General features: G+C 31.3%; 2 protein-coding genes across 2 annotated transcripts; both read left to right on the top strand.

The window, feature by feature from the left end:
- Positions 1-1,187: 1,187 nt before the first annotated feature.
- On the top strand, positions 1,188-3,733 carry LOC144574907 (protein DOUBLE-STRAND BREAK FORMATION). Its single transcript, XM_078325008.1, has 5 exons — positions 1,188-1,290; positions 1,373-1,586; positions 2,266-2,409; positions 2,832-2,979; positions 3,280-3,733. Exons 1-5 carry the CDS (start codon positions 1,232-1,234, stop codon positions 3,465-3,467), a joined length of 753 nt encoding a protein of 250 aa, XP_078181134.1. The 5' UTR covers positions 1,188-1,231; the 3' UTR covers positions 3,468-3,733.
- A 10,567-nt stretch (positions 3,734-14,300) lies between these two features.
- Positions 14,301-15,411, top strand: LOC144574608 (LOB domain-containing protein 12-like). Its single transcript, XM_078324609.1, has 2 exons — positions 14,301-14,520; positions 15,014-15,411. The coding sequence occupies exons 1-2, from the start codon at positions 14,365-14,367 to the stop codon at positions 15,383-15,385; spliced, it is 528 nt and encodes a 175-aa protein (XP_078180735.1). The 5' UTR covers positions 14,301-14,364; the 3' UTR covers positions 15,386-15,411.
- Positions 15,412-16,835: the final 1,424 nt, after the last annotated feature.

Here is a 16,835-nt window from a genome sequence, read left to right as displayed (position 1 = left end):
TCATCAGGTCTTTTTACTGTACACTCTCTGTACCAGTGATTATGATATGAAAGTATGGAAAACTCCACATATAGTAACTATTAGAAGACAAGAATACCCCTCAAATTTAGAATCTTTATATAGTTATTAAAGGACGGTAAAATACTAACAAAGGATAATCTAACTAAAAGAGGAAAGAGTGGAGAGTGGAGACCAAAAATGTTTATTTTCTGACTCTTTAGAAACAATTGACTATTTATTTGTTACATGCCCCTTAATATCAAGAATTCGGTCCTGGATTGCTAATCACAACAATTTTACCTTCAATTGTGAATATTTAGCAAACTTATGACTTTTAGATGCTTGGATACCACTCAAAGACTGCTTATTAATTGAACTAATTAGGGTAGCTATACTCTGGACTGTTTGATTAGCTAGAAATAAAGTATGTTTTAATAATACTATGGTACCCACAGTAGCTTCATTTCCTTAACTTCTTATTGGTGTAAATATAATTTAGATGATTTATTTTTTAAATTAACTTTGGTACTATCTATGGATACTACTTCTTTGTCTCAGGCATGCACTATAATCCTCTCGGAGACAAATGCATTAGACGAGGAAAATAATACATGAAATTTAGAGGAAGAACCATATCTTGGACTAAAGGACCTTTCTGAGTATTTGCGAGATAGAGCTGATATGATGCGATTGATGCTGCCTTCTTCTCCTCTGCTGAGCTCAATGGACAAACCAGTTCATCATATGCTAGCTCTTCTACAACCTCTTAGCTCTTTTATATTCACTATTATCTTTACCATCTTTTATGTATTATGTGTCTAGAGGTCATTTCCAGTTTATCGTTTATTTGCTGCATATTGACATATTTTGTACGAACATATTCGTTTCTAAGAAAACAGTTGGTATATTCTACTTTTATCAAAAAAAAAAAAACCATAAAGGCCCATTTTGAGCGGTCTATGTGGTCCCTATGAGTATTCTGTAAAACACAGCCCGCTTCTGGACTTGATTCCAGCGGTCCAAATAGGCCCACCACACGCAAAAATTGTTGATTAATAATATGGAATCCTAGTAATCCTACTATCCCGTGAAGGGTAAGGTTAAGATCTTCTGCACAAATCTTGATGTAACCACAGTTGTCTGATATGTACTTAAGTTTAACGCGCGGTCCAGTATTTCAATCCGGAGGAATTAATCAACACATTTCAAAAACAGCGGAAAATAAAATAAAATGCGGGAATCAATTGCTGAGGCGATTTCTCTTTTCAAATCCAGGATAGAATCTAAGAGGTACACAATGTTGTTCAGCATTTCGCATTTTGATTTCATCTACTTAGTTGTAATCTGAGAGATAAATCGTCTATTTTAACAGATTCACTGATGAGACTCTGGAGGTACTCGATTCGATCCTTGCATCGCGAGATGTGCCGTTGATTCTCGAAACGAGATCGAAATTGCGAGATTTGATTCGATATGAGGCAGTAATGGCCTTGCGTGGGGTTAAAGAGAAACCAGCGTCAGTTGATGAGAAGCTCTGTATAGTTCAGTTCTTTGTCAGTGCATTTGCTTTGATTGGTGATGTGGAGGTTGGGCTTTGATTAAACATTGATAAATGCAGTGTGATACTGGTTCTGCTTACTGGCAATCTGTATCTCTATTGGTTGTATAAACTAGATAATTTTTTTGCATAATAATGACCTGATAGCTCTTATGACATACACTCTGTAGCATCAGAGTTAGAAAAATCACTGAAAATATAGAGGCTCCAGCAGATTGTGTACAATACTCAGCTCATGGCACTCAATTCAATGATTTACATGCCCATAGTGTGCCAAATTTGTCTGATTATTCATTGATACTTATAATTTGCTTTTTTTGGACTTGATGTCAACCTATTCAATTTCTTTCCAAATATACAACTATTTGGTACTTTGGTGTTCACACAATTTTTACTTTACATTGATCTTACTCTTAAAATTGCAGTCGTGTTAGTACCTGCTCAAAACAATGTTATCTGTCATTTTGTTTTTTCTTTATTATCTTGGTTTTTATCATGTTAAACTGCATAGTTTGAGGAAGATAAATTCTAGAAAGTACGCCAAATTGCATTACTAAGGCTTGGTTCAGGATAATTTTTGTGGAATTAAGGTTTCAAACTGAATTGTGATCTAAACCTGGAAACTATTTTATATGTTATGATTTGTCTGGATTCTTCTCCCTTTAATGCTGGTAATGAGAAAAGCAATGTAAATTTCCTATTACTAGAGTTGCTTGGCTCTGAAGTATGATGCATTAGTACTTCGCGAATCAAAGAGTGTTGAAGAAAAGGATTTAAAAGTTTTCTACCAGGAATGGGTTACTTTTGCGAAGGATTCACTTGATAATGGATTTTACTCTATTGCTCAAATGGTAAGTACTTTTCTTTTGTTATTCTTTTTTTTTTTTTTTTTTTTTTTTTGAATGCACCTAAACTGAGGAACTTTTTGTACCAAAACCTGCTACCATAGCAGCACAAGATCCATATTATCTCAGAAACCCTTCATGAACCCAATTAAATGCCCAACGAAAGTTGCTTCCTGAGCTGAGTCTCTTTCAATAAATGAGGAAGATACTTGGGGGGTATTTTGGGTATAATTTTGAAGAAATAGGGAGATAAGGTGTATTTTCCATGTTTCAGAAAAGGGTATGGATGGAATTTCTCATACTGTAGGGCCATACAAGATATTTACAGGTTTTGTGGGTATGCATGGAATTTACAAAAAGGTGATATGCATGTTTTTATTAACTTCCAAGTTTGCTAGTAACTTTTCTCGTACTGTAAAAAATTGAAGGGATGTGACAAAGCCCTAAAGTGCATTCATTCTGGAACTGGTACTGTGGTTGATTCTTCAGGAGTCGGTAATGGCATGAATAGCCATGTTCTACATGACATCAAAAGGCTCCGAGATTTGGCATCTTCATTAGTTTCGTCACATTCAGGTATTAGTCTCACTGACTATAGTCAAATGTTTTGTGAGTCCAGTAAAAAACCTCAAATTAGTAGACTAAATATTTCTCTTAAACAGATTACATATTTTTTATTTTTCTCATAAAGGGTAAAAATGTGTACTTAATAATTTAATGAATTTTAATAGAAAAGTCAATAAATTGGGTAAATTTGTGAGTTTTTGACATTTAGAAGGGTAAATATGATATTATGAATTTTAGAGTGGGGAATACGTAATTTCAAAGTTTTTGAGTATACATGAAACTCCCCCTTTTTTTTAATGTTTGCATCAGTTCAAACACAATCGACCCAATACATGAAGAGAAAAGCTGAAAGAGTAGAGGCGAAAAAGAGTCTCCAGTTGATAAAATTAAAACAGGTTGGAAGTAATCTCTTCAGAAACGGGATAAAGAAGAGGAATGCTCAGAAGTTTCTTCTCAGTAAATCTCGCGTCACTAGTACTCTTCCCATGCCTGATTGAGAGAAATTATTTTGGGTGTACTTTTTTTTAGCACAATACCAGTATTGATATAATAAGAGTTTCTGAATTTTGGTGAGTTCTTGCAATATGTTTAACTCCAATGATGTTATGAAATCAATTGGGCCATAAACAGATAGCAAATAATCAGGTAATTGGTCAACAAAGAAAAAGGTCTCTCATATAAAGAAAAAAAAAAAAGATCTCTCTTTTGAATTACGTGAATAGGCATTGCCACTGCAAAATAAACCTGGTAACAATCAATAAAATGCTGTTATCGGTCATGCAACAAAGTAACAGTTACTAGATACTGTTCAATTATCAAATCTGTTGATGCAAATTGTTAAGGTTATGGAATAATATTTCAGGGGTATAGTTGCATATTTTGGTCTCTGAAAAGTGAGGTACTGAGCAGGTAATCGGTCAAAAGTCAAAAGACAGGTACTGAAATCTTGCATTTACTGTTATTAGAATGATCATGTAATTCACAGCTTTTGACGCCAACATCTTAGGGGGTTGTACATTCTAAAGTGTATTTTTCATTTTAAAGCCTGCAAATTGGAATGAAAAAAATCAGTAAATATAAGGTTTATTGAAAATATGAAGCTTTGTATCATTGTATGCAATCTATGCGACCCAATATGGCTTATTCCATATTTAATTTCAGAAATTAAACTATTAATTTTGGTCCAAAAAAATTGGTTGGAGAACAAAAGGATAGCCATATGTATAGCTACCTCTAACAGTTTGAGGCCGAAATTTTTAAATATACTATAATCTCAAAAAAGATAAACCAAATCATCACATTTCCTAAAAATTTCAAATTTTGACACGGTCTCATCCTCTAGATGCGGCTACTTTTCTGCGGGCCGCATCTAGAGGATGAGGCCACCCTTTTTTCTTTTCTTTTCTTTTTTTTCTCGTGCGGCAGTTTAATCTGAACGAAAAAAAAGGTGGCCACATCTCCTAGATGCGGCCGTGTCAAAATTTGATTTTTTCAGAAATTGTGGTTGTTTGGTTTATCTTTTTTGGGAGTATGGTATATTTAAAAATTTTGGAGTTTGAGGTGAATGAAAAGAAAACAGAGAAAGCGTTTGATCGATCATGTTAATGCTGCAAGCTGGTTCATTTGTAATCCAACTTGCTATGTAGGCAGATTCAGTACGTACTGGTTTAATTAATTGTAAATTATGTAGCCAGATTCAGTCCATTTCATTACTGTCTTTTGGGACCACCATGCCCATTTGTGCTCTGGCTCATCCCATACCCGGTATCCAAATATTCATTCTGTACCACACACACACACACACACATGCAGCGACCAATCATTCTATATATACTGTATAGGTGACATAGGTCAAGTACGATTGATGTCAATAGGGCCCTAGTCGGATTTTTTTTTTAAATAGAATTACTCAAAATTATTTCGTTAAAACAAGCCTTCTCTGATCTAATTTTCGAAAACTAGCCTCCACCGATCCCTAGGATCGGTGGAGCCAAAAAAATTCATTCTACACTGGTCCTAGGAACCGGTGGAGCAAATTTTTACCCATTTTCGCACCCAGTAAAGCATTGCCATAGAAAATCAAAAAAATTTCTGCACCGATCCTACGGATCGGTGGAGGGTTCTTGCAAAAAAAAATCGGGATTTTTGGGAGTTTACATGAAATGGGATTAATTTTTTTTTTGTTCGTTCTAGTGTAAATTGATGGAAAAAGATATAATATTAAGATGAACATTTTTTTTTCCCACAGTGAAAGCTCTTGTGTTCTCTCTTCTACTTTATTTTTAAGCTTATGTCTTTATGTTAACTTTTCTCAATTTTAGTTTCTGATTTTGCTAAATTAAATTAAATTTTTTTAATTGCATTGTAATTTATAATATTTTTTGTTGTATAAAAATAATTTAGAATATTTGATAAACAAAAATAATTCTCACTATAACAAAATTATAAAGAAATATATTTTTATTTTTAGAAAATCAATGATTATTGATTTACAATTTTTTTTTGTGTAAATTTGATAAATCTAAATACGAATTTTATTTTATATGTATATGTATATGTATATGTGTATGTATATGTATATGTACATATGAATTTTTTTTCTTTTTTCTTGTGCCAAGATGAGAATTCGGCACCAAGAATCAATTTTTTTTTCTTCTTGTGCCGAGATGAGAATTGGGCACCAAAGAAAATCAAATATTAGAATTTTTTTTCCCTACGATTTTTTTTAGGCTCCACCGGTACTAGGGACTGGTGTAGGTTATTTGTGTGGAAACGTGGTGTGGCAGGTGCAATGATCTGATGACCGGTGGAGGCTAGTTTTCGAAAATAAGATCAGAGAAGGCTTGTTTCAACGAAATAATTTTGAGTAATTCTATTTAAAAAAAAAATCGCCCTAGTCAATACTTTTTTTTTTTTTTTATATTCAAGCAGTGACTACCAAGTGTACAAAAATAGATGTGATTACAACTTCAAAAAGCTAAAAACGAAAATAAAATAAAATACACAATCTCAATGAATACGAAGTGAACCTCTGTAACACTTCAACCACATTGCAGTATCTTCTTTGATATCCCATGCGAATAGCCACGGAGGTTTTCATTGGCGACCAAAAATACATGCATTTCGCTGCTTCCATACTCACCAAAGAATAGCCATAATACGAGTCATCCATATAGGTATTATTGGACTTAAATAATCAATGAAGAATTTCTGTTTAGTGTTGTACCATGTCTGCTTGACATCTCTAATTATTTATAATATTATATATTCAGACTACATTAGAGATTACATAGAGAAGCAGAAAAATATAAACTATATATGAAAAAAAAAAAAAAACAATACGTTGTAACACAAGCACCACGACCCAAACGATTAGAAAGAGGAGCCGCTCATAGTATATAGAGGTTTAAATTGCAGAGATAGCCTCGACTATTGGCAGAGTCAACACGTACATATGCTACGAAGTATATATGAACACATGCATAGCTGATAGCTGGTCATATTGCGTTGTGCTATGTTGCATGTCTCGTTGCCTATGGCCCGATCAAGAGAAAAATTGTTGGTATCCTTCTCAAAGGAGCCGTGTTGTGACATATGAGGTGCTAAATTGAACATGACTGTCTCCATATTAGCACCGCAAGCTACAGGGAATAAAGCTTGAGACACCAGAATTGTTGGAGTGATATGTTAAATAATTCATTCCAAAAGAAATAACAATCGATATTGGTTAAACGCTGCCGGACTGCTATTCCTTTTGGAATGAAATATCATCAGATCATGCATGACTTTAACGACTCTGATGTCTAAAGCTTTAGTCCTTGTAGCTATGAGGTGGTAATGGAAACATACAGGTTCAAATTTAGCACCTCATACATGTGTAGATGACGAAGTCCTCGCAGTTGTTTTTAAAGAGGCAGTAGGCACCGAAGCTGCCGGTGAGGGAGAGGGCTGTCCCGGCACATGTGATGTAGGTGAAGAGGTAGATGATTTTATATATACCGAACTGTTTATATTTATTGAGTTATAAATCTGTTCTCTATTGCATACACTCTGAGGGATACGACGGATTCTTAATTAATTCTCTAAACTCTAAAGTAGCCCATATGTATATATACCTTCTACAGCACCGAGTCTTTGTCCCAACCCAATTAGGCCCACCCATATCCCAATCTTTACCTACTCCTCTCGGCTTTCCTTTTATCCCATGCATGAAAAAATATCAAATTCAGACCATTGAATTCTGTATCCATCTTAATAAATAGTAAAAAAATTTAGAAAAATGTAAAATTTAGTCTCCGAGCACATATTAATATGGAGAACAAGATGAATGGTTCAGATCGACTGTTTGAACTTTAAAAATAAAAATATGTTCATTTTACAAATAGGTCCTTATGTCCATAGAAGCATCACTCTTATAATATTATTCAATTGTCTTTTATTAATTATATTAAATTTCAATGTCTCTACTTTCAATTTTTCTTGGATATTTTTACGATGAAATACTAATGCTTTTGTTTGCTTTCATTATTAATTACTATATGATTATGCAATCAATTTTTAAATTAATTATATTTAAAAAATAATTAAAATAATATTTCGATCCCGTTGCAACGCACGGACACTTGACTAGTTTTTCTTCAATGCACGTCTAAAAACACAACATATAGACATGTCAAAATGACACGTATAAAGTACACATGTCGTGCGTGTGCCGTGCTCCATGACGTGCTTTCCATATCATGTCCATGTGGCACATGCTTTTAGTGATACATCTAAAGAGTAACAACATATCATTTGACAATTAAATGGATTTAAATTCACTTTTTCTTTTTCCCTTTTAAAAGATGGATTCTAGTCAGATAAGAATATAAGATCCAGACAAAACTAATTCATTACTATAGCCTAATAGTATTAGCCCTAGCTAGGTCAAGGATCCGAATTAGATTCTTAAAGGGCATTTAATGTAGGATAGTGCTGGTTTTATGGCGTTTTGAAAAATATCATTGATCTCTCATGAACAAAAATTCAATTTGCAGATAACAATTAATAATGTAGTTTCTAGGCATGCCTATTGCTTGCTTGATTTGCTTGCTTGATGTGTAATACTGTAATGTATTGATTTACAAAATATATAGACTTAGATGCATGCATGCACGATTATTGAGCTTGATAATATTTTCTTTCTCTAGCAATATATTTATATCTTTTCTTTCTTTTTTTCTTGCTTCACACGTGGGATTAAAGACAAGGGTCATAAATGTGTTTAGACTTTTGTTACATCTTTTTAATTTCATTTGTTGAAGCCCCTCTAAAGAAAATAAATAAGAAAAATTAGGCAAATAATCAAATTAATATTATTAATTGCAGGCACAATTTTCAATGTTTAAATGCATCAAGTCTTCCCTTTGCTGCTGCTCCTCTTCTCCTTTTGTCTCAATCCTTCACGACCAAAAACCATGAACAATCAAGCATGTCCCAAGGAGCATTTTTTTTTTCTTTCTTTCAATTTCCCAGGTCCTCGCTATGAGAAATAAACAAAATGATTCATTTTACGTTTTTCTTTTGTGACAAATTAAAATTCTCAAATATCACTCATTTACTATTTTGTCATTTGAGTATTTTAATTTGTAGTAAATTAGTTTTACTATTATCATCGGTAACTAAACTATTGGTGAAAATTAACGTTAGCATCCATGTCATAGTAATATTTAGGAGCCTGATAATTGTACCCCAAACAAAATCTCCGAGTGTGTCCCCCAAATAGTTTAACAGAAAAAACTTCCATTTTCAGCGCTAATATCCAAACATTTAAAGCTCTGTTTATAACATTTTACAATGCTACTCGCAAGCATTTAAACCTCTGTCTGCAAGCATTAAAATTCTAAATCTATATAATTTTAACTCTTAACTTTTTTTTTTCAAGCCAAAAACGAAAAAATTCATTTCACCAACTTTTTATTTTTATTTTTTCTCTGATCATTCTCATCTATTTTCTCGACGATCCGTGATGAATTTTGCGAATATAAAAATATGAACATTTTTTATCCGATTTTCTCTTTCAAATGAGATCCATGAAGAATAACTTTCGATTTCACCAACTTTTTATTTTTATTATTTCTCTGATCATTCTCATCTATTTTCTCGACGATCCGTGATGAATTTTGCTAATATAAAAATATGAACATTTTTTATCCGATTTTCTCTTTCAAATGAGATCCATGAAGAATAAATTTCGAGTTATATTTGTGTCGTAATTTTTTTTACCACTTTAAATCTTTGTGACTTTCAATTTTTTTTTTAATTTTGCTTCAAAATAATTTAAACCTTTGTTTACAAACATATAAACCTCATGTACAAGCATATAAGCCTCATTAATAACACTTTAAATATCTAGAATAAAACATATAAACCTATGTACAAAAAGTTAAAACCTCAACAATAACATTTCAAAGCATATAAATCTCGACAATAACACTGCATTTATAAAGCTCATTTACAAAACATATAAACCTCATGTACAAAGAATTAAAACCTCAACAATAACATTTCAAAGCATATAAACCTCAACAATAACACTGCATTTACAAAGCATATAAACCTCATGTACAAAGCCTTGAAAATTTTAATGGTTGTAGACTGAGATTTAAAAACTTGAAAATTTAAAGTACTCATAAGTTTTACTTTAAAAAATAGATGACTTTAAAATTACTCAAAAGTATTTCTTTATGGATCTTATTTGAAAGATAAAATCGAATAGAAAATGTTCGTATTTTTAGATTTGTAAAATTCATCACAGATCATCGGAAAAATAAATTATAATTATCAGAGAAAAAATAAAAAAGAGTGGGTGAAAGGAATCTTTCTGTTTTTGGCTTGAAGACAAAAGTAGTTAGAGTTAAAACTATGCAGATTTAGAATTTTAATGCTTTTAGACAAAAGTTTACATGTTTATGATCGAGTAACATTGTAAAATGTTATAAACATAATTTTAAATGTTTTGATATTAGCGCTGGGAATGAAAATTAGACAACATTGAAAGTTTTTTTTTTTATGTTAAACTATTTAGGGGACGTGCTCGGATATAATGGCTCAGAGTACTAGAACATTTCTCTAATATTTACGATAAGATGTATGTAAATATTATTTTAATTAATTTATGATGACATAATTTTTTATGTTAAAATCAATTTTAATATATCCAATGTCATGGATAATTATATTAGTTTTTGCGTTATATGCATATAATTGTTTGTACCAGTTAGAATGTTAAAAATTGTATTAATTTGATACGAATTTATCGTTTATGAACCAAAATTGATACATTTGATACTTTCAGAATCATGTGAAATTTACTCTAATAACTTTTATACAATCTTTAATTTAGCCAATATTTTATACATAACAACGGTATAAATAAAAAATGGCATTCCCAAGACAAAATTTTAGTTAACATTGTTTGAATTCATATGCAGCAAATAATTTACTTCTTGAATAAAATTATCACAAATTTAATAAATTTTGGTACTTGTTTTATTACGTAATTGACTACTTCTGACCCGATTTTTTTATTAAAATAATATACTTTTTTTATCATGTATTTTTCAGAAAAATATAAAATGTACATATATTTAAGTTAAGTATATAATCTTGTTTCATTTTCTGACTCAACCCCTTCTGTTTAAAAAAAAAAAAAAAAAATCTTGTTTTGTATAAAAGTTGTGGGTTTCCACTTCCACACCTCTAAACATGATTTTCTATAAACCAACTTATTTCCTTGACTAAAAATATATAATACCATTAAAAGGTAAAAAATGCATAGAGAAGCACACCACGGCCACGGCCCACGTGGAATGTTTCTATCAAAGTACTAACAAACATTCAATTACGGCTTCTCTCTCTTCTCTCTAGATTTCAATGGTTAAATTAATTAATTATAGCTTCAAACTTAGCCCAGATTTTGACTAATTAATGATCAGTGTCACATAATTCAAGCTAGGTTTGAGGTTTGTATCTTGAAAACAGACGAGCTAGAGTGAGAAAATCATAGAGAGAGAAAGTTATGCAGTCAACTAAGAACGTGCATGCAAGATAGTTAGCACCTAGCTAGAAATCTAGAAACCAAATGAAAAGACTAGTAATTAATTAACAAGTTAATCCAGATTTTCTGTATCCTTAAATACTTGCTTTATTATGGCAAATGATGCAACGAGTAGTGCTAATACCTCTTTGGCAAGAACACACAATTACATAAATAAAACTAGATTTTGATTTCCAGTAATTAAAACATCAAAATGATACATCTTTTCGTCCCTTGTAGGAGTGAAGCAATGTTTCCGCATCAAATAAAAATAAATATAAAACGGTAAAAATTAGTTAAAAAATTAACGGTATTTTTTAACTTCAGATAATTTTTTTTGGACCTAGAATGACCTGCTCTTCTTTATGCAAGAATTTCAAGCATAATAAAAAAAAATGAATTTTCTAATCAAAATTTAGATACCTTTAAAGTCTAAAATTTTATTTGCTCTTTTTATTAGATTTTATTGTTGTGCTTTTTTTTTTCTTTTTTTTTTCCTTTTAGATTCAGCGACCTGTTTCGCAACAGCAAGCTACGCTGAAAGTTGGGCATAAAATTTGAACTCTAGATTTTTTTTTTTATGTCAGAGAATGCACATAGATATTAACATTGGAATCCGCCATAGAAGATCAGAAGCGTGTAAAAGTCAGGGGAGTTGAGCTGAGCCGTTGAGCGTCTTGAAACCAGAGCTCATTACTTTCATATGATATTCCTCTGGCGGTGCTCCATGTTACGACAAAATAATTTAATTAAAAAACAAAAATGAGGCGGGTCCGACCTGTCAGTGGCTTGAAAGGCTTGCTTGATCAGTCCGGTTTTTATTACGGTGGGACTTGTGTGTTAGTGGGGTCAGAATGTCAGTGACTCTAGAATGGTATTAATTTTTTTATTTTTTAACAGAATATAAATAGAAAATGTCTTGATCCATGAATTTGCCAATATTATGCAGACAATTTGCGATATAAATTTCTATTTTTCTTTTCTGATATATTTTTATTTAATTATTTTTCAAATAAAATTGTAATAATTCAGTTCTAGTATGAACACACACGGACACGACGATTTATAATTATATACTGGGGATCTTAATCCGAGTAAAATATTTAACGCTTATCCTTACTTAGTACACCATCTCTCCTGTTAGATAAAACGGGAGATGAGGGCTTCTTGTCCTGTTGTGGAATTGCAAGAGATTATAGACGGGAGAGTACAAAACTGGATCCTTCCGCTTATTAGTAATTAGAGAGGATTTATTAAACTGGGTTTTAATTAATTTCAGTTTACTGGCCAAGCCGGTTGAAGCACGTACACGTGTCAATGTTCATACCATATTGCCAATGTGCCACATCGTCTCCAGTAATACACGGCGCTGGAGATACCAATTTTCACTCAAATCTAGAACTCACTAGATTTTTATTATCAAGCAATGATATCAAATAGTCCATATCAAATTTAATTAAAAGAAATCTTGAAATTATACTAGCATTTAATGAATTTTAACAATGAGCATACTAAGAACTGTCTGTATAACTGGAGAGGATATGTGAAAAATTCAACCTTTTATTTTATTTTTAATTTCAATTGAACCACTTCATGCACTAGCCATGCAAAATGATACAAAATTACGGGCTTATTTGCCCAAAAAATAATGATACAAAATTACTCTACCCTAGTTTTCAATGGTCTTAATAGCAATTTCATCATTAGAGCTTGTAATATTTTTTCCGAATATACAATTTAACATATAAATGATGTTCTAAAGGTCGAGTGCATGTACATTATTTATTTTACACAACTTTGAAATATGTATTTTGTGCACTTTTTAGGGTATCTAACGATTTATTCTTGATTAATAGCAATGTTGTTACTTGTTAGACAACAGAGGAAGATAAACTTTTTTATATTGTTGTTCCCACATAATTAAAAGGAATAATGATTATGCTTAAATTTAAACGCATATATCCAAAAGTTTTGAATGGACTCATGTATTGAAATTAAACTGTAAAAATAGGATACATATTTTCAGTGCATCGTAATAAAACCGAAAATGGTCCAATACATGCACCAGGATTTTCGTCAGGGGGCAAAAAAATATCGAATCATATTTAAATAGCTTATTGAATTTAAACTCATTAACTAATTTGATACTCGATAAAAAAATAATACTTTGACTTATATTTTCCAATACTCTGACTTATAATTTCTGATGCTTTAACTTATAATTCTAATTACCGATCATAATTCAAAAAAATTATTTTGAATTTGTAGTTCAATATGAACACATGCATTCATACAGTTCCATAGATACTCTAATAAATGTAGGAGTTCAATCAGAATTGCTACATGGATTATAAAATGAGTATATTCTTGTTAAATATTTAAAACATGATCTATTATTGACATTTTTTTATTAATTAAATGTGGGATAGTAAAATAAAACAAAATTAAGAAGCTTTATTTTATAGACAGCAATCAATTATTGGTATCTACCTACCTAATTTTGCCCCCTTCTCTACAAAAATAAAAACATGTTTCACACTTATTAGTTAAGGTGTGCTTATTTAGCAACACCCATATGCATTATTTATATATTAATAAATTCATGTTTCCAATAAATTCCTGAATTGTGTGTATACAAGCTGTCATTTACAAGAATATAGTACACCTTCAACTTGGCTTAATTTAGCAAAAAATTAATTATGTGTAAAACGTGAAAAGGGTAACATGTTTTTGTATATAGTCAAAAGAACTATCAGTGAATTTTTTTTTTAAATGTGGTAGGTCCCACATGTCAGTGTTCTTATTGTACATTTTTGTTTATTAAAAAAAATATCAGTGAATTGAATTCACACCATATAATTGTAAAAATATTGGATAATAAATTTGTATAATTTATACCAGTACTTATGCATATGTGATATGGTTAATTATCCAACCAAAGTATCTAGAAATGCTATATACATAAATAACAAAATAGGTCCTATATGTCTCAACCGTTGAAAAACCTACTTGTATTATAAATAATAAAAAAAAATGTATACCTCGATCCGATATAAGTTTGACCCGACCCATTAACACCCTAACTCAGAAAAGACAAATAGAAGGAATTAAAAAATATTTATTATAGTTTCCAAAATTTTAAAACTTGACATCTGGTTTCTTCCTCTTTGTTTGATCTGAGAAAAAGGAGCCAACCGCCTCAGTTCCTCTCTATAAATAAACAAACCATCACCTCCTCTCTTCCCCTTTCTTCTCTCCTTAAAAGTTAAAACACAAAAAGAAGAAACAGAGCAAGTGATAAAAATATAGTGGTAATTATGGGAGGAAATTCACCATGTGCCTCATGTAAATTGCTGAGGAGGAGATGTGCAAAGGAATGCATCTTTGCTCCATATTTTCCCCCAGAGGATCCCCACAAATTTGCCATTGTTCATAAGGTCTTTGGTGCTAGCAATGTTAGCAAGATGCTCCAAGTATGTATACTCTCTCTCTCTCTCTCTCTCTCTCTCTAACTAACACACAAAATTATACACAATTTTTTGGGATCTAGCTATTCACCAATATAATTAAGCAATTTTATGAAAAATACTCCTACCAAGATTTTGCATGGTGTATATTTAATTAAATTTCAATAGTAAATTAGTAAGAAATGATTTTGTACTTTGATATTACTATATACTATATTTCCCAGTTCAATTTTCTGATTTTCCATCCCAGTTTTAGAAATAACAACAAAATGATTATTTTTTTCCTTTCATTCAAAAATTCGTATAACCGTGATAATTTTTTTTTTTTTGGCAATATTTTTTCTGAAGTGCATTGAGGGCCTTTTTTCCCTTTTGAAATATGATAGTAATAATTTAGGACTCATTTATCTTTTTATATGCATTTTAAAAAATATATATATCTTATTTATACAAGTCAGTATCAAATCTAATGTCCAATGTTCCTTGAAAATTAATATAGGATTTGCCACTTCACCAAAGAGCCGATGCGGTTAGTAGTTTAGTTTACGAAGCAAATGCGCGCGTGAGAGATCCGGTATACGGTTGCGTCGGCGCCATATCATATTTGCAACACCAGGTTTCTCAACTACAGATGCAACTCGCGGTGGCGCAAGCGGAGATGCTTTGCATGCAGATGCAGCAACAGGATTCACCACCATCATCTTTGGAGCAAAAGGAATTAATTGAAGATCAGAAATCATTTCTGTTGCAAAATGGATTTGGTGGCAATTTTGTCCCTCAAGTTTTGAATAATGTCAATTTGTTCCCCTCTGGCAATTTAGTGTTCTCACCACAAGAGCAACCTCTAAAGAGAGAATCTCTTTGGACATGAATGAATGCAAAGCAAAAATTTGAAATTTAAAACTTCTACTTTCTTTATATATTTTTCTTGCTTCTCATCCTCTTCTTCATCTTTTCTCTCTCTTTTTTTTTTTTTCATTTGAATGATGTCTAGATGCATGTGAAGAGGAAAAGAAGCAGGGATTTTTGTTTGTTGAATAAATAATTTGAAATGAGATAAAAAAAGTTTGAATTGATACTTAATTTGTAACAATGGTAGCTAGTTAACTAGATCCAACCATGATCATAAATCTTTGGTGCAACAGTTTCTCGGAAGCGTATTAACAATCTTAGAATTCAATAATAATTTTGGGAAGTGTAAATACTGTGATATTGATATAATTAAGGCGTGTAATTTGGATAACTTGTCATAATTTTATCATAACGCAAATAATGTATCAAAATTCTGACACTTTTAAAAAAGCAAAATAAAGTTAAATCTGTAAATTAATAAATAAAGGAATGATTTAAAAAATATTCTAAATTTTTCAAAATAATATGCTCATAATTCACAGAATGTTCGTTTAAATCATGTACGCTTAAACGCTGTTTAAATATAAAAAAAATGATATAAGACGTATAATTCGGATAACTCGTCTTTTATCATAATGCAAATAATATATCTAAATACCGACGGCATTTTTAGAAAGAAAAAAGATCCTGTAAACTAATAAAAGAAATAATATAAAAAAAAGTATTATTAAATTTGTAAAAAAATAATAATATGATAATAATTCACAACATATTCGTAATTTCATATACGCCGTTTAATTGATCTATCCATTCGGAAGGAACTGAAAATGAATGATAATATGAATAATTAACCTGTGAATTATTTTCGAGAAGAAATTCAGCAAATAATAAGATTAGCATTTCTCATGATCTCATCTGAAATGAAAATTTTACACTGATCATTTGAATTTGAGACTGGGCCTCTACTATTCACTAGGCCCAATCCGGTTCCATTAGTATTTTCTTTTTTAATATTTTTTTTTTTTTGGGTTCAATTAGCTTGGTAATTTTTTCATACTAATTCAAATGGGTGCTGGTGCTGGTCATATGATTAATATTTAGAACTTGATTAGTCTAGAGTAGGGCTGGGCAAAAAAACTCGAACTCTTAACTCGCTCGTAACTCGCTCATTTACAGCTCAGCTCATTTACAACTCGAGTTGGCCAACTTGTTTAATAAATGAGCCGAGTTCGAGTTGGCCCCAACTCGCTCATTTATAACTCGAGTTGCAAATTATTGGTCACAATAAATTCCAAAATAATCAAACCCGAATCTTTAGACTGTTATTTGTGCTTTGAGATTCGTGCAAAATATGTTTGAACTTGTGTTGTAATACTATCACTGGTTAAACGAGTTATAAACGAGTTGTGAGCCAACTCGAGTTGATAACGAGCTAAGTTTGAACTTGTGTTGTAATACTATCACTAGTT

Source organism: Carex rostrata, chromosome 23 (assembly GCF_964058835.1).
Source record: "Carex rostrata chromosome 23, lpCarRost1.2, whole genome shotgun sequence".
Taxonomy (NCBI): Eukaryota; Viridiplantae; Streptophyta; class Magnoliopsida; order Poales; family Cyperaceae; genus Carex; species Carex rostrata.
The sequence above is the reverse complement of the archived record's forward strand: the minus strand, read 5'-3'. Positions and strand labels throughout refer to the sequence as shown.

Excerpts from the sequence above, each read along its gene's own strand:
- LOC144574907 (XM_078325008.1), top strand. The coding sequence starts at position 1,232 with ATGCGGGAATCAATTGCTGAGGCGATTTCTCTTTTCAAATCCAGGATA. Across the intron at positions 1,291-1,372 it reads TCCAGGATAGAATCTAAGAG|ATTCACTGATGAGACTCTGG; the intron begins GTACACAATGTT and ends CTATTTTAACAG. Across the intron at positions 2,980-3,279 it reads ATTAGTTTCGTCACATTCAG|TTCAAACACAATCGACCCAA; the intron begins GTATTAGTCTCA and ends TGTTTGCATCAG.
- LOC144574608 (XM_078324609.1), top strand. The coding sequence starts at position 14,365 with ATGGGAGGAAATTCACCATGTGCCTCATGTAAATTGCTGAGGAGGAGA. Across the intron at positions 14,521-15,013 it reads ATGTTAGCAAGATGCTCCAA|GATTTGCCACTTCACCAAAG; the intron begins GTATGTATACTC and ends AAATTAATATAG.